Here is a 23,607-nt window from a genome sequence, read left to right as displayed (position 1 = left end):
ATTGTAATGTAACAAAATAGGTAAACCGCCAAGGGGGGTGAATACTTTAGCAAGGCACTGTATACATTGTAAGAAGTCATAAAATAATTCAGACTCTAGCTACACTGTACTTTGGTTGCTCTGGGTTACATTAAATGACTTCTATTAGTATTTACATCATGCCATTAAATAAGCCCCAACCCTGACAACCAATAAAAGCTGCTTTAAATATCTGACAGTTAGACATGCAATTAAGGACAAATGAGCCCAGACCCCAATCTGCCGAAACCTCTACTCCAATGCGGCTAGAGAGGCCCCGCTTTTGGGTGAAACTGCATCCTCTTACATGTAAGCTAGGCCCCTTTTGAAGTACACAAACCGAGACTGCCCCCAAAATCACGACAGTTAACATGCATGGTTTAACACCAACACCATATGCCAACTAATAGCTGAAATATTGTTTCTCCTTGTAGCAGTTACATTTCATTATATATATAGCTTTTAATGTACACATGAATATGGCTATAAATTAAAAACCTATGATAAATGTTTTGGGTTACGTCAGTTGTAACATGAGAATTTGCAATTAATGTGCAGTTGTATGGCGAAAAGAACACTTAAGTGTTAATGGCCCTTTCTACCATTCATTATGTAATTCAGGAGAAGTTATTGGAAGTGGGAAAAACAGACAGCCAATTGTTTCATACTGGAAGGTTTGCAGGGGGAATAAGGATCGCTATGAAAATAACATTGCTAGGTCACATCATTAATACCTGGCAACAAGGACTTTCAGCCTGGTGTGCTATAATGGAAACACCACAGTAAATCTCAGGCTGGAGTGAGATTTGGGATCATTTATTTTTATGTTGACTAATGTTGTAAACGGTTTCTTCATTTTTGCAGAAATGTGTATTTTTTGTTTCTCTATAAGCCCAGGACATGGTGTGCTTACAACATACAGCATTATAAGGTTATATTCCTTATACTGTATGTGAAATCAGCATTATTATTATTATTACATTTGACCTCAAATACAGGGCCGTTTCTAGCCAATTTGGCTCCCAGTGCGAGATTTAAAAAAGCGCCCCCCCCCCCATTCACATAAGAAAAAATCCCCCCCCCCCCCCCCCCCATAAGATATAAAGAGGAAAAGTATGCGCGGCAAGGGGGCGTGACCTCGTTAAAATGGGCGTGGCTTTGTTAAGATGGGTGTGGCCTCATCTGATCTCATCATCACGGCCACCACACGATAAAAAAAAAAGTCCTCATTTTACACATTACAGCAGGCACGCGACCCCATTTTACACAGCACGGAACGCAAGTGTCCCCATTTTACACAGCACGGTAGGCAAGTGTCCCCATTTTACAGAGCACGGTAGGCAAGTGTCCCCATTTTACACATTGCGGCAAGCACGTGCCCCCATTTTACACATTGCGGCAGGAAAGTGTCCCCATTTTACACATTGCGGCAGGCACGTGCCTCCATTTTACACAGTACAGCAGGCAAGTGTTCACATTTTACACATTACGGCAGGAAAGTGTCCCCATTTTACACATTACGGCAGGAAAGTGTCCCCATTTTACACATTACGGCAGGAAAGTGTCCCCATTTTACACATTGCGGCAGGCACGTGCCCCCATTTTACAAATTACGGCAGGCAAGTGTTCACATTTTACACATTGCGGCAGGAAAGTGTCCCCATTTTACACATTGCGGCAGGAAAGTGTCCCCATTTTACACATTACGGCAGGAAAGTGTCCCCATTTTACACATTACGGCAGGAAAGTGTCCCCATTTTACACATTACGGCAGGAAAGTGTCCCCATTTTACACATTGCGGCAGGCACGTGCCCCCATTTTACAAATTACGGCAGGCAAGTGTTCACATTTTACACATTGCGGCAGGAAAGTGTCCCCATTTTACACATTGCGGCAGGCACGTGCCCCCATTTTACACATTCCGGCAGGCAAGTGTCCCCATTTTACACATTACGGCAGGCAAGTGTCCCCATTTTACACATTCCGGCAGACAGGTGTCCCCATTTTACACATTCCGGCAGACAAGTGTCCCTATTTTACACATTCCGGCGGCAAGTGTCCCCATTTTACACATTCCGGCAGACAAGTGTCCCTATTTTACACATTCCGGCAGGTGGTGGTGGGGGGGAGGGAGAGAGAGAGAGGGAGAGGGGCTGACTTACATTTGAAGCGGTTCTTCCCGCTCTTCAGCCGCCTCTCACTCTTGTCTGCGCAGCGCTGGCCGTCTTGGCTCCCCCTTCTCCCGAGTGCCCAGCTCGGGGGGCGGGGTTTCGCGGAATGACGCGATTGCGACGTGACGTCACGACGCAAACGCGTCATTCCGCGAAATCCCGCCCCCCGAGCTGCGCACTCGGGAGGAGAGGGGAGGGGGGTTTGAAAGTGCTCAGGAAGTGCCGCGGCAGGCGCCCCGTGCGGTTGCACGGCTCGCCCGCCGCAAGAAACGGCACTGCTCAAATATTCAAAATAGAATGTTCTTTACCATCTAGTGTCTCCACTAAACTCTGCAATATTGTACTGTAACCTATTTTACTGAGAAAGAGAAACATACTTAATGCTACTAGATGAAAACCCTTCTATGCTATTGTTTTGCTTCCTCTTGAGTTGATGGTACCTACCAGCAGCCTGAGTGAGAAACAGGTCAGGGAGGCACACATTGGCACTGGGCATGGTCTTCAGCTGGTTGGAGTGGCAGTCTGGGGCAAAGATGTTCTGCCCATTATTACCAATTCAGGTATGTACTTGTAGAAACATTGGGCCCAAGTCAGACTTGATCGTAGCAGCAAATTTGTTAGCAGATGGGCAAAACTATGTGCACTGCGGGGAATAACATGTGCAGAGAGAGATAAGGGCCCCATACACTACAACGATATGTCTGAGGCTGAAGCCGAAGGCGATTTCCCTTGAACTCTCCCGGGAGCTTCCCGGGAGTGGTTCCATACGATTCCATATGATTTGGTACATTTTGCATGCAATATATCTTATGCGATCCCAGCCATGCCTGCGGCAACAGACATATCACGAGTGCAGCACTAACGATCTAGGGGAGCCGATCCGACCCTCACGGGAACGCACATCGGATCGGAAACACATCCAAAATGCCCGATTTCACCCAATATATTGTCCCGAATGCCCGAAATTAGATGAAATCGGGCATTATCGTTCTAGTGTATGGGGCCCTTTAGATTTGGGTGGGGTGTGTTCAAACTGATATCTAAATTGCAGTGTAATAATAAAGCAGCCAGTATTTACCCTGCACAGACACAATATAACATACCCAAATCTAACTCTCTCTGCACACGTTATATCTGCCCCACCCCCCTGCAGTGGACATGGTTTTGCCCATCTGCTAACAAATTTGCTGCTACGATCAACTCTGAATTACCTCCATTAAGAGGTATATTTACCAATCAGATTCTTCTTATCATTTATCTAGCACCTTTTAGAACAGTGATGGCTAACCTTAACACTCCAGCTGTTGTTGAACTACACATCCCAGCATGCCTTGCTACAGTTTTGCTATTTGGCCATGCTAAAACTGATGCAGGGCGTGCTGGGATGTGTAGTTCGACAACAGCTGGAGTGTCAAGGTTAGCCATCACTGTTCTAGAAGATAATAGCTAGAATCTGACTGGTTTAATAAATATACTAAGGGTCAATTATGAAATTGTAAAATGCACACTGAAGCTGTACATCAATGCTTTATGGTCATTCCGAGTTGATCGCTAGCTGCATTCGTTCGCTGTGCAGCGATGAGGTAAAAAATTGTCACTTCTGAGCATGCGTATGCAGCGCAATGCGCACGCGCGACGTACTTTTACAATGCCCAATGTAGTTTCACACAGGATCTAGCGAAGCTTTTCAGTCGCACTGCTGGTCGCAGAGTGATTGACATGAAGTGGGCGTTTCTGGGTGTCAACTCACCGTTTTCAGGGAGTGTTCGGAAAAATGCAGGCGTGCCAGGAAAAATGCAGGTGTGGCTGGGCGAACGCAGGGCGTGTTTGTGACGTCAAAACAGGAACTAAACAGTCTGAAGTGATTGCAAGCGCTGAGTAGGTTTTGAGCTACTCTAAAACTGCACAAAAATAAGATTTTACTTACCGGTAAATCTATTTCTCGTTGTCCGTAGTGGATGCTGGGGACTCCGTAAGGACCATGGGGAATAGACGGGCTCCGCAGGAGACATGGGCACTTTAAGAAAGAATTTATATTCTGGTGTGCTCTGGCTCCTCCTTCTATGTCCCTCCTCCAGACCTCAGTTAGAGAAACTGTGCCCGGAAGAGCTGACAGTACAAGGAAAGGATTTTGATAATCCAGGGCAAGATACATACCAGCCACACCAATCACACCGTATAACTTGTGATAAACGTACCCATTTAACAGTATGAACAACAACAGAGCATCAGATCAACTCTGATGCAACTATAACATAACCCTTAGTTAAGCAATAACTATATACAAGCATTGCAGAAAAAGTCCGCACTTGGGACGGGCGCCCAGCATCCACTACGGACTACGAGAAATAGATTTACCGGTAAGTAAAATCTTATTTTCTCTAACGTCCTAGTGGATGCTGGGGACTCCGTAAGGACCATGGGGATTATACCAAAGCTCCCAAACGGGCGGGAGAGTGCGGATGACTCTGCAGCACCGAATGAGCAAACACAAGGTCCTCCTCAGCCAGGGTATCAAACTTGTAGAACTTTGCAAAAGTGTTTGAACCTGACCAAGTAGCCGCTCGGCACAGCTGTAATGCCGAGACCCCTCGGGCAGCCGCCCAAGAAGAACCCACCTTCCTAGTGGAATGGGCCTTAACTGATTTTGGCAGCGGCAATCCAGCCGCAGAATGAGCCTGCTGAATCGTGTTACAGATCCAGCGAGCAATAGTCTGCTTTGAAGCAGGAGCACCAAGCTTGTTGGAAGCATATAGGATAAACAAAGATTCTGTTTTCCTGACCCTAGCCGTTCTGGCTACATAAACCTTCAAAGCCCTGACCACATCAAGTAACCCGGAATCCTCCAAGTCAGTAGTAGCCACAGGCACCACAATAGGTTGGTTTATATGAAAGGATGAAACCACTTTCTGCAGAAATTGTGGACGGGTCCGCAATTCTGCTCTATCCGCATGGAAAACCAGATAGGGGCTTTTATGTGACAAAGCCGCCAATTCTGACACACGCCTAGCCGAAGCCAAGGCTAGTAGCATGACCACCTTCCACGTGAGATATTTCAATTCCACCGTTTTGAGTGGTTCAAACCAGTGGGATTTCAGGAAACTCAACACCACGTTAAGATCCCAAGGTGCCACTGGAGGCACAAAAGGGGGCTGAATATGTAGCACTCCTTTTACAAACGTCTGAACTTCAGGTAGAGAAGCCAGTTCTTTTTGAAAGAAAATGGATAGGGCCGAAATCTGGACCTTAATGGAACCCAATTTTAGGCCCAAAGTCACTCCCGACTGTAGGAAGTGAAGGAAACGGCCCAGCTGGAATTCCTCCGTAGGGGCATTCCTGGCTTCACACCAAGCAACATATTTTCGCCATATACGGTGATAATGTTGAGCCGTCACGTCCTTCCTAGCCTTTATCAGCGTAGGAATGACCTCATCCGGAATGCCTTTCTCTGCTAGGATCCGGCGTTCAACCGCCATGCCGTCAAAGGCAGCCGCGGTAAGTCTTGGAACAGACAGGGCCCCTGTTGTAACAAGTCCTGTCTTAGAGGCAGAGGCCACGGGTCCTCTGTGAGCATTTCTTGCAGATCTGGATACCAAGTCCTTCTTGGCCAATCCGGAACAATGAGTATTGTTCTCACTACTCTTTTTCTTATGATTCTCAGCACCTTGGGTATGAGAGGAAGAGGAGGAAATACATAGACCGACTGGAACACCCACGGCGTCACCAGTGCGTCCACAGCTATCGCCTGAGGGTCTCTTGACCTGGCGCAATACCTCTGTAGCTTTTTGTTGAGGCGGGATGCCATCATGTCCACCTCTGGCAGTTCCCACCGACTTGCAATCTGCGTGAAGACTTCTTGATGAAGTCCCCACTCTCCCGGGTGGAGGTCGTGCCTGCTGAGGAAGTCTGCTTCCCAGTTGTCCACTCCCAGGATGAACACTGCTGACAGTGCGCTTACGTGATTTTCCGCCCAGCGAAGAATTCTGGTGGCTTCCACCATCGCCACCCTGCTCCTTGTGCCGCCTTGTCGGTTTACATGAGCCACAGCGATGATGTTGTCTGACTGAATCAGAACCGGTTGGTCGCGAAGCAGGGTCTCCGCTTGACGTAGGGCGTTGTATATGGCCCTTAGTTCCAGGATGTTGATGTGAAGGCAAGTCTCCTGACTTGACCACAGACCTTGGAAATTTCTTCCCTGTGTGACTGCCCCCCACCCTCGGAGGCTTGCATCCGTGGTCACCAGGACCCAGTCCTGAATGCCGAATCTGCGGCCCTCGAGAAGGTGAGCACTCTGCAGCCACCACAGGAGAGACACCCTGGCCCTGGGGGATAGGGTGATTAACCGATGCATCTGAAGATGTGATCCGGACCATTTGTCCAGTAAGTCACATTGAAAGGTCCTCGCATGGAACCTGCCAAAGGGAATGGCCTCGTATGATGCCACCATCTTTTCCAGGACTCGAGTGCAGTGATGCACCGACACCTGTTTTGGTTTTAATAGGTTTCTGACCAGTGTCATGAGTTCCTGAACCTTCTCCATCGGGAGATAAACCCTTTTCTGGTCTGTGTCCAGAATCATGCCCAGGAAAGGCAGACGAGTCGTAGGAATCAACTGCGACTTTGGAATATTTAGAATCCAGCCGTGTTGCCGTAACACTTCCAGAGAACGTGCTACGCTGATCAGCAACTGCTCTCTTGACCTCGCTTTTATGAGGAGATCGTCCAAGTATGGGATAATTGTGACCCCTTGCTTCCACAGGAGTACCATCATTTCCGCCATTACCTTGGTAAATATTCTCGGTGCCGTGTAGAGACCAAACGGCATTGTCTGAAATTGGTAAAGACAATCCTGTACCACAAATCTGAGGTACGCCTGATGAGGTGGATAAATGGGGACATGAAGGTATGCATTCTTTATGTCCAGAGACACCATAAAATCCCCCCCTTCCAGGCTTGCGATGACCGCTCTCAGCGATTCCATCTTGAACTTGAACCTTTTCAGGTATATGTTCAGGGATTTTAAATTCAATATGGGTCTGACCGAACCGTCTGGTTTCGGGACTACAAACATGGTCGAATAATAACCCCTTCCTTGTTGAAGGAGGGGAACCTTGACCACCACCTGTTGAAGATACAGTTTGTGAATTGCAGTTAACACTATTTCCCTCTCGTGGGGGGAAGCTGGCAGGGCCGACTTGAGGTATCGGTGAGGGGGCATCTCTTCGAATTCCAGCTTGTATCCCTGAGACACAATATCTATTGCCCAGGGATCCAACTGGAAGTGAACCCACTTGTGGCTGAAATTTCGGAGACGCGCCCCCACCGGGCCTAGCTCCGCCTGTGGAGCCCCAGCGTCATGCGGTGGATTTTGTGGAAGCCGGGGAGGACTTCTGTTCCTGGGAACTAGCTGTGTTGTGCAGCTTCTTTCCTCTGCCCCTGCCCCTGGCAAGAAAGGACGCACCTCAGACTTTCTTGCTTTTCTGTGATCGAAAGGACTGCATTTGGTAATACGGTGCTTTCTTAGGCTGTGAGGAAACATATGGCAAAAAATTTGACTTTCCAGCAGTAGCTGTGGAGACCAGGTCCGAGAGACCCTCCCCAAGCAATTCCTCATCCTTGTAAGGTAAAACCTCCATGTGCCTTTTTGAGTCGGCATCACCTGTCCATTGCCGAGTCCACAGGACCCTTCTGGCAGAAATCGACATAGCATTTATTCTAGAACCCAGTAGACTAATGTCTCTTTGAGCATCTCTCATATATAGGACAGCATCTTTTATATGCCCCATGGTCATTAATATAGTATCCTTGTCTAAGGTATAAAGTTCCTCAGACAGGGTGTCCGTCCATGCTGCTACAGCACTACACACCCAGGCCGACGCGATCGCTGGCCTCAGTAAGGTACCTGAATGTGTATAAATGGACTTCAGGGTACCCTCTTGCTTTCTATCCGCAGCATCTTTGAGGGTAGCCGTATCCTGTGACGGCAGGGCTACCCTCTTGGATAAGCGTGTTAAAGCTTTGTCCACCCTAGGGGTGGATTCCCAGCCAACCTGTCCGTTGGCGGGAAAGGATATGCCATAAGAATCCGTTTGGAAATCTGCAGTTTTTTATCTGGAGATTCCCAAGCCTTTTCACATAACTCATTTAGCTCGTGTGAAGGGGGAAAGGTCATCACATGCCTCTTTTCCCCATACATATGAACCCTCTTGGCAGGGACTGGGGTTTCCTCTGTGATGTGCAACACATCCTTAATTGCTATAATCATATAACGGATGGATTTAGCCAATTTTGGCTGTAACTTTGCATCATCGTAATCGACACTGGAATCAGAATCCATGTCGGTATCTGTGTCAACAATTTGGGATACTGGGCGCTCTGAGACCCTGATGGCCTCTGCGACATAGGATCAGGCACGGGCTGAGACCCTGACTGTCCTGAGGCTTCAGCTTTTTCCAACCTTTTATGCAAGGAATTAATATTATCATTTAAAACCTTCCACATATCCATCCAATCAGGTGTCGGCGCCGTCGGCGGAGACACCAGATTCATTTGCTCCCGCTGTTTCCACATAGCCTTCCTCGTCAAACATGTCGACACAAGCGTACCGACACACCACACACACAGGGAATGCTCTTTTTGAAGACAGTTCCCCCACAAGGCCCTTTGGAGAGACAGAGAGAGAGTATGCCAGCACACACCCCAGCGCTATAAACCCAGGAATAACACAGTAACTTAATGTTAACCCAGTAGCTGCTGTTTTATATTGATTTTTGCGCCTAATTATGTGCCCCCCTCTCTTTTTACCCTCTTCTACTGTGTATCTGCAGGGGAGAGCCTGGGGAGCTTCCTCTCAGCGGAGCCGTGGAGAAAAAATGGCGCTGGTGAGTGCTGGCTTCTGTCCCGCTTAAATGTACAATTCTTGGCGGGGGCTCATACATATATACAGTGCCCAACTGTATATATGCTAAACTTTTGCCAAAGAGGTCCCAATTGCTGCCCAGGGCGCCCCCCCCCCCCCTGCGCCCTGCACCCTTACAGTGACCGGAGTATGTGAGGTGTGTGGGAGCAATGGCGCACAGCTGCAGTGCTGTGCGCTACCTCAGTGAAGACTGGAGTCTTCTGCCGCCGATTTCGAAGTCTTCTTGCTTCTCATGCTCACCCGGCTTCTGTCTTCCGGCTCTGCGAGGGGGACGGCGGCGCGGCTCTTGGATCGGACGACGAGGGTGAGATCCTGTGTACGATCTCTCTGGAGCTAATGGTGTCCAGTTGCCTAAGAAGCAGGACCTAGCTTCAGAGAGTAGGGCTGCTTCTCTCCCCTCTGTCCCACGATGCAGGGAGCCTATTGCCAGCAGAAATCCCTGAAAATAAAAAACCTAACAAAATACTTTCTTACAGCAAGCTCAGGAGAGCTCACTGAACAGCACCCAGCTCGTCCGGGCACAGATTCAAACTGAGGTCTGGAGGAGGGACATAGAGGGAGGAGCCAGAGCACACCAGAATATAAATTCTTTCTTAAAGTGCCCATGTCTCCTGCGGAGCCCGTCTATTCCCCATGGTCCTTACGGAGTCCCCAGCATCCACTAGGCCGTTAGAGAAAAAACGTTGCCGTCGCTCTGCGATCCTTTCGTTCGCACTACTGCTAAGCTAAAATACACTCCCAGTGGGAGGCGGCATAGCGTTTGCACGGCTGCTAAAAACTGCTAGCAAGCGAACAACTCGGAATGACCACCTATGTGCGTAAAACTGCCCACTCTTCCCTCTAGCGCATGTCAAGCAGCACATTTGCTTTGTTGTGTAGTGTATGGAAACACCACTGTAAAAGCCATCAGCGCATCAACAAATGTTACGAAAACGTAACCTTGTAAAACCATCCAGCAAAGTCTACTGCCTAACATTTAAGTTCCTAGGGTACATGTATCAAAGTGGAGATAGATAAAGTACCAACATATCAGCGTCTAACTGTCATTTTACATGCTCTGGGGTTGATGCATCAAGCAGTGAGAAGAGTGGAGAAGTGGTCCAGTAAAGAAGTTGCCCTTAGCAACCAATCCGTTTGTACCTTTAATTTTACAGAATGTACGAGGATAAATGCTACCACTGGTTCATACTTAGGGCCTAATTCAGGTTGGATCGCAGTAAGCGATCCAACCGCAAAATTGCTAAAAGGATGCGGGCACATGCGCAGCACCCGTCCTGTGCATGCGCCCGCCTCTGCCTGTCAATCAGGCAGCGTTCGCAGGGCGGGCGGCAACGCTCCGTTTCCTAGTCGGAAATGGAGCGTTGTGGGGGGGCGGAGGTGGCAAGACGTGGACGGCGTCAGTGGAACGAGAGGCTTGGCATGGGAGTGATCGCGGCGGCTGCGTGACGTCACACGCAGCCGCCGCAATCAGAAACATGGCGGTGGGCCTCTTGCGCGTCAGCAGGAGACAACCTTAATTTCTACTATCAAGCAGAAATTGCGATGCGATTGCAATTTCTGCTTGATAAAGGGGGAAGGTGGCGGTCAGCATGCGAACAAAAGGATTGCAAATTCTGCTAATTATCAGAATTTACAATCCTTACTGAATTAGTAACATAGTAACATAGTAACTAAGGTTTAAAAAAAACAATTGTCCATCGAGTTCAACCTATTTGTGGTCTCCTACCCCCTTAGGGGTACATTTACTAAGCAGTGATAAGAGCGGAGAAGTGAGCCAGTGGAGAAGTTGCCCATGGCAACCAATCAGCACTGAAGTAACATCTATAATTTGCATACTATAAAATGATACAGAGCTGCTGATTGGTTGATGGGGAAATTTCTCCACTGGTTCACTTCTCCATTCTTATCACTGCTTAGTAAATGTACCCCATAGTCTCTTTTCACTGCTTCACACATAAACCTGTGTTTGAAAAATGACAGATGCTGATTGGTTGGTACTTTATCTCTCTCCAAGATTTGACACATCTCCCCCCATCCCTTTATTCAGTTGAACATTTTTCTCCCACAGGGGCCTATTTATCAACATTAGGAAAATAGCCCTGATAACTACTTGCCTTAAAGCAATGACACAAAAAACATCACCACTGCTATTTTTTAAATATGCCGAGCCGGGTACAATACATATCACTTAAGGTGTGTACACATGGTAAGATTCAGGTTAAACCACGATTCTCACTATGCGATAGGGGCTAGGTCGGTATTGCGAGCATAGATGACTGTGCTTGTGATACTATGTAAGATTTTGGCAAAATGTAAATTTTGATTTTCTTTTCTATGAGATAGTTAAAATTTACTTGCCTGCACAGTCTATCTATGCTTGGGATACCGACCTCGCGGGACCGCGCATCGGTATCGCATTGGAATCGCACGGTGACACTCACCGTGCAATCTGCACTAACATTCCTTACGATTTTAATTATATAGTCAAAATCGTAAGAAAAAAATTACCATGTGTACACACCTTAATACAATTAGTATTAGAATTTATTTTTTATTTTATATCTTCAACAGTACTTGTGTTCTTTATGTCTTTATAACAGCCGGCAGAGTTGTTTATTTTTGTTGCTCTCGGATAGAACATATTTCAGCTGTGCAAGAACACTATATATAACTGTATATATGGAGCAACTGTAATGCTGAGATCCACATTATAATATAAAAAATAAGGCTTTTAAAGCAAGTTGCAGAGGGTGTCAACAAAATAATTACCTGAAGGTGGAAATCTGCTTTTCCAAAGGACATTTCTACATTAAATAAACACTGTACAAAATCCACCCCCTTCCCAAGAACAGTACTTTAGTGGGAGCTCTATTTAAACCTAGTAATCAGGACCTTTGTCTATCAATCCAATGCTTGGGATTTATTTTGCAACAGAGAGCCACTCTGTAGCAGGAGAGATCCCAGGCGTCATGCCAGCGGTCAGAATCCCGACTGCGGGATGCCGGGCGCCGGAAGTGGGGCGAGTGCAAAAGAGCCCCTTGCGGGCTCGCAGGGGTGTCGTGGACACCCCAGGTTGGTCGTGATCCATGCGCCGGTATGCTAAGCGCCGGGATCCTGACAGCCGAGATATTGAATACATCCCCCCCAGGCAGAAGCCCCAATGAAAAGCCTTAGAGCTGTTGCATCAGATTCCTACTGTTATGGAGAGACCTAAACTAAAGATTGGCAGGAGCAAGGCCGCCCCGCATGCCAGGTTCGCCCCGCCCCTCGATATCATGTGAATGCTTTGCATGGTAAGGGTATCCCCCTTCCTACGCAGCCGAGCTGCATAGGCAGACGGCGGACCGCCCACTCCACAAACGGTCCAGACATGTCTGCATTGTCTGGAACGCGCCACCCCAAGAATGCTGGCGTTGACGCACCTGCCCACCACGCGAATACCTCTGCCTGTAAATCAGGCAGAGGCATTCGCATAAGTGAGATGCGGTTACATCTCACTTGGGGCTATACGGCAGAGGTGGCGGTTTTTGGCACTTCGGGGGTTATGCTGCCCTATGAGGGGTATATATTATTGAAAATAATAATTCTATTTAAAAAACACATGGTGACACATTGGGGGGATGGGGTACTTAACTGTGGCACATTGACACCGGGGGTGAGGATTCTGCCAGGGGATCTGTTACCCCCAGGGATTGTGGGGAATGACAATTAAGGGGATCTTATGCCACTAAGAGGAATATTTGTGAAGGGGACGAGAAGTAAAATTACAATGGGGCCTATAGACACAGGGCTGGGGGTAAGGGTGCAAAACACCACCTAGGTATATATTTTTATTAAATATATATATATATATATATATATATATATATACACACACACACATATATATATATATATATATATATATATATAGATATATATTTCTAAAATAATGTATATTTTTTAAAATGCTTTTCAAACTTTATTAAATAAAAAACAACAACAATTTCTGAGCGGTTTTGGGGGAAAGTCATTAAGTACTTCTGGTCTTCAGGGATACCAGACATCTCTAATCCATGTTTGCTTTCATTTGACTTTCCCAAAAAGGCATAACTTTTAACAAATATTCAGAGCAAGTATATTAATATTACATTTTTACCTGATTCAGTGCTCTCAACGGTTTCATATGATCCGTTCATACTTAATTCAGAAAAACTTGCATTCAAATCTGGAATAAAAAAAATCATAAATTGGATGTACAAAAATAACAAATAAGATTTCAAGAAAACAACTGTACTCTGTCGAAATGTTATTTCACCAATGACCTTTAAAAATGGACAGGCTGTTCATTACTGTACGACATCTTTGGCAAGACTGCCTGGCATGACACTGCAGCGAGACACTACATGTTTCATGGGTACTGACTGTTTCAGCAACTTCTTTCTTTCCAATAAATATCTTTGCTGGCAGAATATGAGCAATTCTCTAGAATAACACTTTGCTTTCCAGAGCATTACTAAGTAGGATCGCTCAAGTTATACCCCTACATAAACCCACAGGGCCTAACTCAGGGTTGTACATACAGTAAATCCAATGTTAACGCATGTCTCCACTGTTTTTAGATGTGCGCATGTACAGTATCGCACTGCACATGTACAGATCTGGGGCTTCAATGACGCTCATGGAGCCCCAAACACTGCAGCGTGATTGACAGCTTCTCTGGCCCCTGCTGCGTGATTTAACTGGACAGAACCTCCTGAGTGGGTTGTAGCTGGGATACCTGCGCTGGGGATCCTGGTGGTCAGCATACCGACCCCGGGATCTCGGCAACAGAATGCCAGCAGGGGGAGCGGGGGGGGGGGGGGGGCAGGCTTGCTGCGCAGAGGCTCGGTGGCTTGCTGCGATCGCCACAGGTTCTATTCCCACTCTATTGGTAGTGGGAATAGTCCCTGTAAATCGGCATGCCGACTGTTGGGCTGGTAAGCGGGCGGGATCCCGCCGACGGCATGGTGACTGCCGGATCCCTCCTGAGTAACCTGAGGGTTACACAAATGTCCTATAGTTACGCAGTTGATGGCGTCTGTAACTCAAAACGCCTCCTACGGTTTTTTCCTATTTTATCACAGCCGCGGTGTACAAAGACACAGCCGTTGTGCTAACTATATCCACCTCTGAATCAGGCCCATAACTGACAATATAAAAAAAAAATTCTTTGGTCCAGAGCAGGTCATATAGTGTGGTCTCTATTTCCTAGTATTCCCTAGTCACCTCCCACAATTTCATTATCTATTGATAGCACAACTATCTCCTCTAGTCCCAAGTGTGCTGCCTTGGAATTATCCTTGGCTCCTCCCTCTACTTCAAACCGCACATCCTTTATCTCTCGCAGTCCTGCTGTTACCATCTCAAAAATAGTTCCAGGATCAGGCTCTTTCTCACTGTGGATGCTACTAAGACCCTCATCCACTCATTGGTCATCTCCAGCTTGGACTATGTAATCTCCTGCTATCTGGCCTCCATGATTACCACCACTCTCCACTCCAGTCTATCCTCAATGCTGCTGCTGGGCTAATCTTCCCCTCCAAACGTACTACGTCTCTCTTGCAAGCCCTACACTGGCTCCCCTTTCTCTCCCATGCCAAAATGTATTAAGCTTTAAAAAATTATAAAGTGGAGAGTGATAAAGAGTGATAAATGACCAGTCAATCAGCTTTCTAATTGCCATGTTACAGGATGTGTTTGAAATATGACAGTTAGGAGCTGATTGGCTGGTACTTATCACTTTTTAAGGCTTAATACAATTGGGCCACTTTTACATATATGACCTTACATTCCCGCCGCCCTCTTCGCTCCATAAATGTATGCCACCTTTCCTGTCTATTGATTATTTCCTCCCACTGCTGTCTCCAAAATTTTGCACATGCTGCTGCCTGTCTCTGTAATTCCCTACCTCTCCCCATCACTCTCCAACGCTCTACTAAAGTTCAAACAGGCCCTCAAGACCCACTTCTTCATCAAACTCAGCCATCTCTCATCCTAACCCTCTGTTCCATGCTCACTTCTACCCCATCTGTGTCTCCCCTGTCTGTCTGTCTGTCTGTCTATCTGTCTGCCCCTCCCCATTTATAATGTAAGCTCTCATGATCAGGGCCCTCTGCCCTTATGTACTTTTGTTTCTCTTACTTAGGGGTACATTTACTAAGCAGTGGTAAGAGTGGAGAAGTGAACCAGTGAAGAAATTGCCCATGGCAACCAATCAGCACTGAAGTAACATCTATAATTTGCATACTATAAAATGATACAGAGCTGCTGATTGGTTGATGGGGAAATTTCTCCACTGGCTCACTTCTCCACTCTTATCACTGCTTAGTAAATGTTCCCCTTAGACTATCTTCTACTCCATACTCCCTACAACGGTACATAACCCTCTGTTTCTGCCACTCTGATACTTATCTTAGTGTCATGTCCCCTGATGCAGATATGTTTATATACCATGGGCTTGTCCTACACTGTCTTGTACTGTAAATTGCTGTTTTCTTATTGTGCTCATTTGTTTATGTACTTTGTTAGGCGCTGCAGAACCCTTGTGGCACCAAATAAATAAAGGATAATAATGATAATAATGGCCCTCATTCCGAGTTGATCACTCGCTAGCTACTTTTAGCAAACACATAGTCGCCGCCTACGGGAGAGTGTATTTTCGCTTTGCAAGTGTGCGAACGCCTGTGCAGCCGAGCGGGTACAAACACATTTTGTGCAGAACAAGACCAGCCCTGTAGTTACTTATTCTGTGCGATGATTGCAGCGACAAAGGTCCCGGAACTGACGTCAGATACCTGCCCTACAAACGCCTGGACACGCCTGCATTTTTCCAAACATTCCCAGAAAACGGTCAGTTGACACCCACAAACTCCCACTTCCTGTCAATCTCCTTGTGCAAATGGAATCCTCGCGAGAAGCAGTGCAAAACAACAAAGCTCTTTGTACCCGCACGCCGCGCGTGCGCATTGCGCCCCATACGCATGCGTAGTTTCGCCATTTTTTAAAATGATCGCTATGCAGCGAACATCGGCAGCTAGCGATCAACTCAGAATGACCCCCAGTGTTCTCATTTCAAAGGCAGAGAGCTTTACATATAGTTTCGTAAGGGAACAGGAAGCCCTAAAAGGGACATGATGTAGGTCTGCATAGATGTGATTTCATGCCAATTTAAATATTTCTTTCTCTAGTTTTGATGGTTATAGCATTCTCATTCTATAGTTGCTTTTAGGGCTTACACTAACCCATTTGGTTCCATTGTGTCTGTCATTTCAACAGCTATGATTGGAGGGTATAACTAAAAACATATTTCTATGTGATTGGTTTATTGTTTTCTTGTGTATTTAGGTATGTATAGATTTTATATATATATATATATATATAGAGATAGCATGGGTCCGGCACTCCACGGTATTTTCCGTTAATGCATCGGTGCCTTCACATATACAGCGTGTACAAACATATAGTTACCCAGGTGCGGCACTCGATGTCTCACAAAAGCAGTCAAGAGCTCCTTAGCTGGTTAAACAATGTTTCAATGCTCGCAAGCACTAAACCTGACGATAGTGCTTGCGAGCATTGAAACGTTGTATATATATATATATACAAGTAGGAGAAATGACAGCGGCACTCCAGGGTTTGTTAAAACAAATAATGCTTATATTGTGGAAAAACGATTCCATAAAGCCAACGTTTCGGGGCCCGTAGCTCTTTTGTCAAGGCGTGAGTGACTACGGGCCCCGTGATCGTTTTTCCATAATATAAGCATTATTTGTTTTACCAAACCCTGGTGTGCCGCTGTAATTTTTCCTACTTGTAGCTACATCACCTGCGGAGGTCACCCAGGTCTATCAGCAGTCTGCAGCGAGTGCCAGGCACCTCTACACCACTATATATATACAGGTATATATATATATATATATATATATATATAATGCGGTTGCAGAACCACATGTATATGATGTCATAATGATTATTATCACAGTGGTTAGCATAACTGCCTCTCAGCACTGGGGTCACTAGACTGATTCTAAGAAGGGCCCTATCTATGGGAAGCTGGTATGTCCTCCCCATGGGTGTAGTACGGTATGCCGGCGCTCGGGCTCCCGGCGACCAGCATACCGGCGCCGGGAACCCGACCGCTGGCATACCGACACACTAGCGCACCACACTATTTTATTCTCCCTCCAGGGGGGTCGTGGACCCCCACGAGGGAAAATAGCTGTCGGTATGTCGGGTGTCGGGATTCCGGCGCCGGTATACTGTGCGCCGGGTTCCCGACATTCGGCATACTGCACCCCTCCCCATGCTAGCGTGGGTGTCCTCCGAGTCCCCTACAATGCAAAACTCCAAGGAGGCGTTCCGGTGCTCATTCTAAGTTTAGGCTTACTCCGATGGCTGAGACCATCACGACCATGATACATTGCTGCTTCTTTAGACGCAGCATTCGGATCTTTGATGCTGGCAGGAGGCGCCTTTTTTGTTAAGATGCCTCCTGCAGAATTAGCAGATTTACGTAACCCTTGCTGCATCCAAAGACGCAACAGCGATGCAGATAGAGAAACATCCACCTCTCAATTAGGCACCTCTCTGAGTGTTAATAATTGGGACGCATGTGCTCTGGACTCAGACACACGCAGAGACATCAAGCATCAGCCAACCTCGTGCAGTACAGACACCAGTGGCGTGCGGTGTAGTGAGGCAGAGCCTTTCCTGTCATACCTTCGTATACGCCAGAGTTATGATTGTATAAAGTATATGAAAAATACAAAGAACATATTAGAAATATCTTCTTTGTATTACTCTAATCATTTTTATAGTCAAAACTCTGGAGTAAAAAAGTCTATGGCAGGTGAGGCAGTGTTATCTTTTCCACACTCACCAAATTCCCAGAAGTATATACTGCTGCACCTGTGTATAATACCCACATTTACCTTGGGCTCATATATTGTGTGTAAATCTGGCTCTGGTACTAGCCAGTGCCTCCTGAACCATTTACCTCACCGCACGTCCCTGACCGACACTACAGATGACATAGCCTTGGGTGACACAGCACAGTGAGCAAGGGGTATAATATTATGAAAACAGCTGTGGCCTATGATTTAGCAAGGGGAGTATTATTGCAAAACTCCATGCCAAGGGTGTTGCACCTAGCTACATAAACCCATAAATAATTTCTACAGACACTAGCTGGGTCCATGTTAGACAGCTGCATAAAGCAACTTTTTATAAGTACACGTTTTGATTTTTTATGGACGCGTGCGCCATCTGCTGGAACACACGGTGCATTGATCATTTTGTTGATCATATTTAACTGATCATATTTGTGAACAATTCTAACAAACTTTGGGGGTAATTCAAATCTGATTGTAGATGTGCTAAATTTAGCACATCTACGATCAATTACTCTGAAGTGCGGGGGGACGCCCAGCATGTCAGGCCCTGTCCCCCCCTACACGGGAGCAAAAGCATCGCACAGCGGCGATGCGTTTGCATCTGGCAAGTTGCTCCTGGTGAGTTGCTCCCTGTCTGCGCAGCTCCTCCCGGGTCGCAGTGGCTCCACGTGATGTCACGCATCCGCCGCAACCCGCCCCTGCAATGGTCTGGACACGCCTGCATTGTCCGGCACGCCTCCTCCCGGGTCGCAGCTGCTGCGTGTGATGTCACGCAGCCGCCGCGACCCGCCCCCCGCAACAGTCCGGACACGCCTGCGTTGTCGGGACCGTGCCCCGCCATCGGCATGCCCCCTCCCACCCTGCGACTGCCTCTGTCTGTCAATCAGGCAGAGGCGATAGCAGCCGTTAGCATCTCACTGGGCTCCCGGGGTGCGCGTGCGCACTCCACAAAGGGATTCAGACTCTGTTCGCTGCAGCGTCTGAATTACCTCCTTTATTATTACATGACTTTACCAAAATGCATGTTTGCTTAAGGCACAACTAATATGCTGTATAGAGAAAAGTTCTGGTTCCTATAATAACTAATTATATATTTGTTTTTATTCTTTTCACTTGCCCTAAAAAATGACAGATCCTGAATGGTTGCTAATGGCAACACCACATTGGATCACCTTTCATACATTGCCGCAGAGGTTTAAGAAGCTAACTGTGCCTTTCATCTTAAATGAAATGTAACAAACCCACAATGTGACTTTTTGTTAATGTGTTAATTCACACTGAAATTTTAGCAGTCAATTAGGCTGTGTTAAATTGAATTGGCAATAAATCTGTGTGTGTGTGTGTGTGAGCCCCAAAATATTGTGTACCCAATCAACATCTGATCACAGTTCTGTGCCCTGTAAGGGGATACGGTCATTAGGTCGACACAGCTTAGGTCAACAGTCATTGGGTCGACCACTGAAGGTCGACATGCATTAGGTCGACATGGTCATTAGGTCGACATGTACTAGGTCGGCAGGTCAAAATGTCGACATGAGTTTTTCACTTTTTTTCCCCATTCTTTGGATTTTTCCATACTTGACGATCCATGTGGACTACGATTGGAACGGTAACCTGTGCTGAGCGAATTGGCAGCGGAGAGAGGCACCTTGCCCGAAGCATGGCGAGCGAAGCGAGCCATGCGAGGGGACACGGTGCACTAATTGGTATTCCCCGTCACTTTACGAAGAAAACAACACCAAAAACAGACCAAAAACTCATGTCAACCTTTTCACCTGTCGACCTACTACATGTTGACCTACTGCCCTTGTCGACCTGAGTTGTGTCGACCCAACGACCCGTGCCCCCTGTAAGAACCAAAAGAAATAGAGATTTTGCTAAACTGTACACAGTCAAATCTGACAGCTGAAGGCACTGCCCAGTAAAGGGGCTGGATTAACCTGTGTATGTCACTTTTTAAAAATGGGGAACATTTATGATATAATTATGCATGTGGTGGGTTGCACACTACTTTTTTTTTTTGCAATCATCAATGCCCAGAAAATAAAACATCTGATACTATTGGAAAAAAATGCAGACGCTTCTCCTGGAACACTTAGCTAACAGTACCCTCTGCTGGTCAATGTTGGTAACTGAGTTCTGTCTTTAGAAAAATAAAAATGTCTGACACTTTGAGGTGGGTACACACTGGCCGATATATCGGGCGTTCTCTTGAACGTCCGATATATCGCGGGTCGTCGGCCAGTGTGTAAGTGCGATACGTCTGTGAACTCCGTCGATCACAAACGTATCGCGTCGGCCCCGCAGCACAGCCGACGGCCAATATATCTACCGATATATTGGCGCGTCGCTGTGTGTGCCCGTACACATGCTGCGGCAGCCGGCGGTGATTGACAGCTGAACTGGGCGGGCGTGTGTACACGCCCACCCAGTTCATGACGTCAGTCCCCGATGGATCGGGTAGTGTGTATGCTCAACACACTGCCCGATCCATCCATAGATATATCTGCCGATCAATTGATCGGCAGATATATCTACCATTGTGTACCCACCTTAGTGTTTATCAACTTTTTTCCCAACAAGTCATCTTCTGGGGATTTATTTAATCATAAATAGATGAGTTTATCTACCTGGCTGTGTCAGTAATTATCCAACCTCTTCCAACGGACAGTAAAGGTGGGTACACTACACACTAGTATATATAATCTATGGACAGATCCATCGGGGACTGACGTCATGAACACACCCGCCCAGTTCAGCTGTCAATCACCGCCGGCCGCTGCAGCATGTGTACGGGCCGTACACACACAGCAACGCGTCAATATATCGGTAGATATATTGGCCGTCGGCTGTGCTGCGGGGCCGACGCGATACGTCTGTGAACGACGGAGTTCACAGACGTATCGGCTGTACACACTGGCCGACGGACCCGCGATATATCGGCCGTTCAAGAGAATGCCCTATATATCGGCCAGTGTGTACGGGCCTTAAGGAGATGAGAAACATTGCTCTCAATGAATCATATCTGCAAGTTACTAATTTTACCCCCATTATTTCTTTATCCCCTTACTTACGCTAAATGTAGGCATTAGGGATGAATATAAACAAAAATCAATGTTAAGATGGGTATACACCTAAAGATATATCTGCAGATCAACCGATCTGCAGATATATCTGTAGATGGTACACACTGAAAATAACCACTGCCATCTGCAGATATATCTGTTGTTGAGGACATTGGGCAATTAATCTTTCCTCTGTACACACTGGCAGATCGTCATTGTCAAATGTGACAAATCTTCCTGCTATTTACATAATGGGCTGGCCTTCTACAAAGCACACAGATGGAGGAAATAGGCCCCCCTACTCTCCTATGATGCTCTGCAACTGTAACAGCAATTGTGTCACATTACCTCGTGTCATTTTGCCAAATAAAAAATATACTATCTAAAGTACATTTAGACATACATTAAAAGATGATTATATGGCTCTGGGGGTTGGTATTTATGTGACCGCTGGTCAGCTGACCGACAGTCACATGACCTCCTCCACCAGCCCGACGGGTCACTGTCCCGATGGTCGGCATGCCGACCAACAGGGACTATTTCCACTCGTGGGTGTCCACGACACCCATAGAGTGGGAACAGAACCCGTGGCGACCGCAGGTCGCCACCGAGCCCGCAGCGTGGCGAGCGCAGCGAGCCCGCAAGGGGCTTGCTGCACTCGCCCCTCCCCGCCGGGATCCCGGCGTCGGTATGCTGCCGGGATCCCGGCGTCGGTAAGCTGACCGGCGGTCAGGAGACCGCCGGTCAGCCGTACTACACCCGGCTCTGGGTCCCTAAGATGGCAGCCACATTAGTGCAGCTCTACCACCCAGTTTTATTTTAAAATTCCTTCCCTGCTGCCCACAAACTGCAAACAATATTGTATATTATAGTATATACACCTACAGTAGGTTACATCAGGAGAGAGTAGTATATATGCCTGGGTTACACCGGGGGAGATCAGTAGTATATGTGCTTTGGTTACACCGGGGGAGATCAGTAGTATATGTGCTTTGGTTACACTGGGAGAGAGCAGTAGTATATGTGCTTTGGTTACACCGGGAGAGAGCAGTAGTATCTGTGCCTGGGTCTCAGCTGGAGGTAATTCTCTGGGGGCAGAGACTTTGCAGAAGGAGCGAAGTGTGCTGTGAGCAGGTTGTTTAATGGTGAGCTCCAGCTGCTGCAGGTGCAGTTTACAGGGGATTTCCTTGCTGGCTTCCCCGGGCGGGATGGATCCCCCGGGGAAGAAAGCTCCCTGTGTATGGACATTAATCAGAGCACTGAATTTGCTGCTATAGCTAACCCTGGAGCCACGGCAATATCGGCAGGTGACCAGCCAGAGGCAGTGGGGACCAGCTGTTCTAATGGTGCTCCAAGGCAATCGAAGCTGCAAGCAGACAACCCCAAACTGAGTGAGGGTGCTCCCTCGAGTGAATCAACTCCAGGTAGAGCGGTGGCAGAAACTGCGTGCCCGACAATCAGTGAAGCGGGGGTGTCCCGACCATTAGATGCTGGGGAAAATGATCCAGTATCCCCAGGAGGGACTGAGGATGATGAGGAGACAGAGGAGACATACCAGCATTACAGTATAAAAGAACTGCAACGTGAAGCCCAGCGACTTAACCAAAGAATAGCCCAGAAAAAAAAGAAGCAAAACAAGTGTTAAAAAAGGGAGAGGCCAGTTTTGAGAGAAGAGATCCTCCCACTGGCTTCCGACCTGGAAAGGGTTAAAGCACGGCTAGTGGTACTGCGGATGGAGGAGAGGAACAAAGCCGCCACCCAACTGTCAATAAGGGAGAGGCGTTCACATCAATGCAATCGCATTGGTCGCCCCACGCACGCGCAGATCAGGACCTGTGTGTGCGTACTGAGGCAAACACCGGCCCAATGCGATCGCATCGTATTAGTGGGCCCAACCTGAAAAAGGCCCTAGGTCCAGGCTGGTTCAAAAAGTGGGGAATAACAGATCAAACAAACATATTTATGAGTGACATATTTCTATGATGCCGTTGTCTGAGCAGGGCACATTAAATTATGTGGGAAAACGAATTGTTCGTAGAAAATAACATCTCTCTGCAATGTGAGAGTTAGCAGACTGCCAGGATCACACCATGGGGGTAATTTAGACCTGATCGCTGGGCAGCGATTTTTGCAGCCCTGTGATCAGATAGTCACCGCCTACAGAGGGAGTGTATTTTAGCTGTGGAAGTGTGAGAACGCATGTGTAGCAGAGCTGTACAAACTGATTTTGTGCAGTCTCTGCACAGCCCAGGACTTACTCAGCCACTACGATCACATCAGGCTGTTCAGGACCGGATATTACGTCAGACACCCTCCCTGCAAATGCTTGGGCACACCTGCGTTTTTCCAAATACTCCCTGAAAATGGTCAGTTGCCACCCACAAACGCCCTCTTCCTGTCAATCTCCTTGCGATCGCCCGTGCAAATGGATCCTTCGCACAAACCCGTCGCTGGCCAGCGATACTCTTTGCAGCCATCCATTTCGCCTGCGCATTGAGGTGCATGCGCAGTTTGGCTCTGA

General features: G+C 47.2%; 1 protein-coding gene across 5 annotated transcripts in view; it reads right to left on the bottom strand.

Annotated features, from left to right (window-relative positions):
* Positions 1 to 23,607, bottom strand: part of IFIH1 (interferon induced with helicase C domain 1) — a 133,647-nt gene that overhangs the window by 74,566 nt on the left and 35,474 nt on the right. For all 5 annotated transcript variants that reach the window (XM_063933629.1, XM_063933627.1, XM_063933628.1 and 2 more), the window contains exon 5: positions 13,248 to 13,316. In XM_063933629.1, coding sequence (XP_063789699.1) covers positions 13,248 to 13,316 — 69 coding nt within the window. The remainder of the gene's footprint in view (positions 1 to 13,247; positions 13,317 to 23,607) is intronic.

Source organism: Pseudophryne corroboree, chromosome 7 (genome assembly GCF_028390025.1).
Source record: "Pseudophryne corroboree isolate aPseCor3 chromosome 7, aPseCor3.hap2, whole genome shotgun sequence".
NCBI lineage: Eukaryota > Metazoa > Chordata > Amphibia > Anura > Myobatrachidae > Pseudophryne > Pseudophryne corroboree.
Note: the sequence above shows the minus strand (reverse complement) of the source record. Positions and strands in the feature narration are given on the sequence as shown.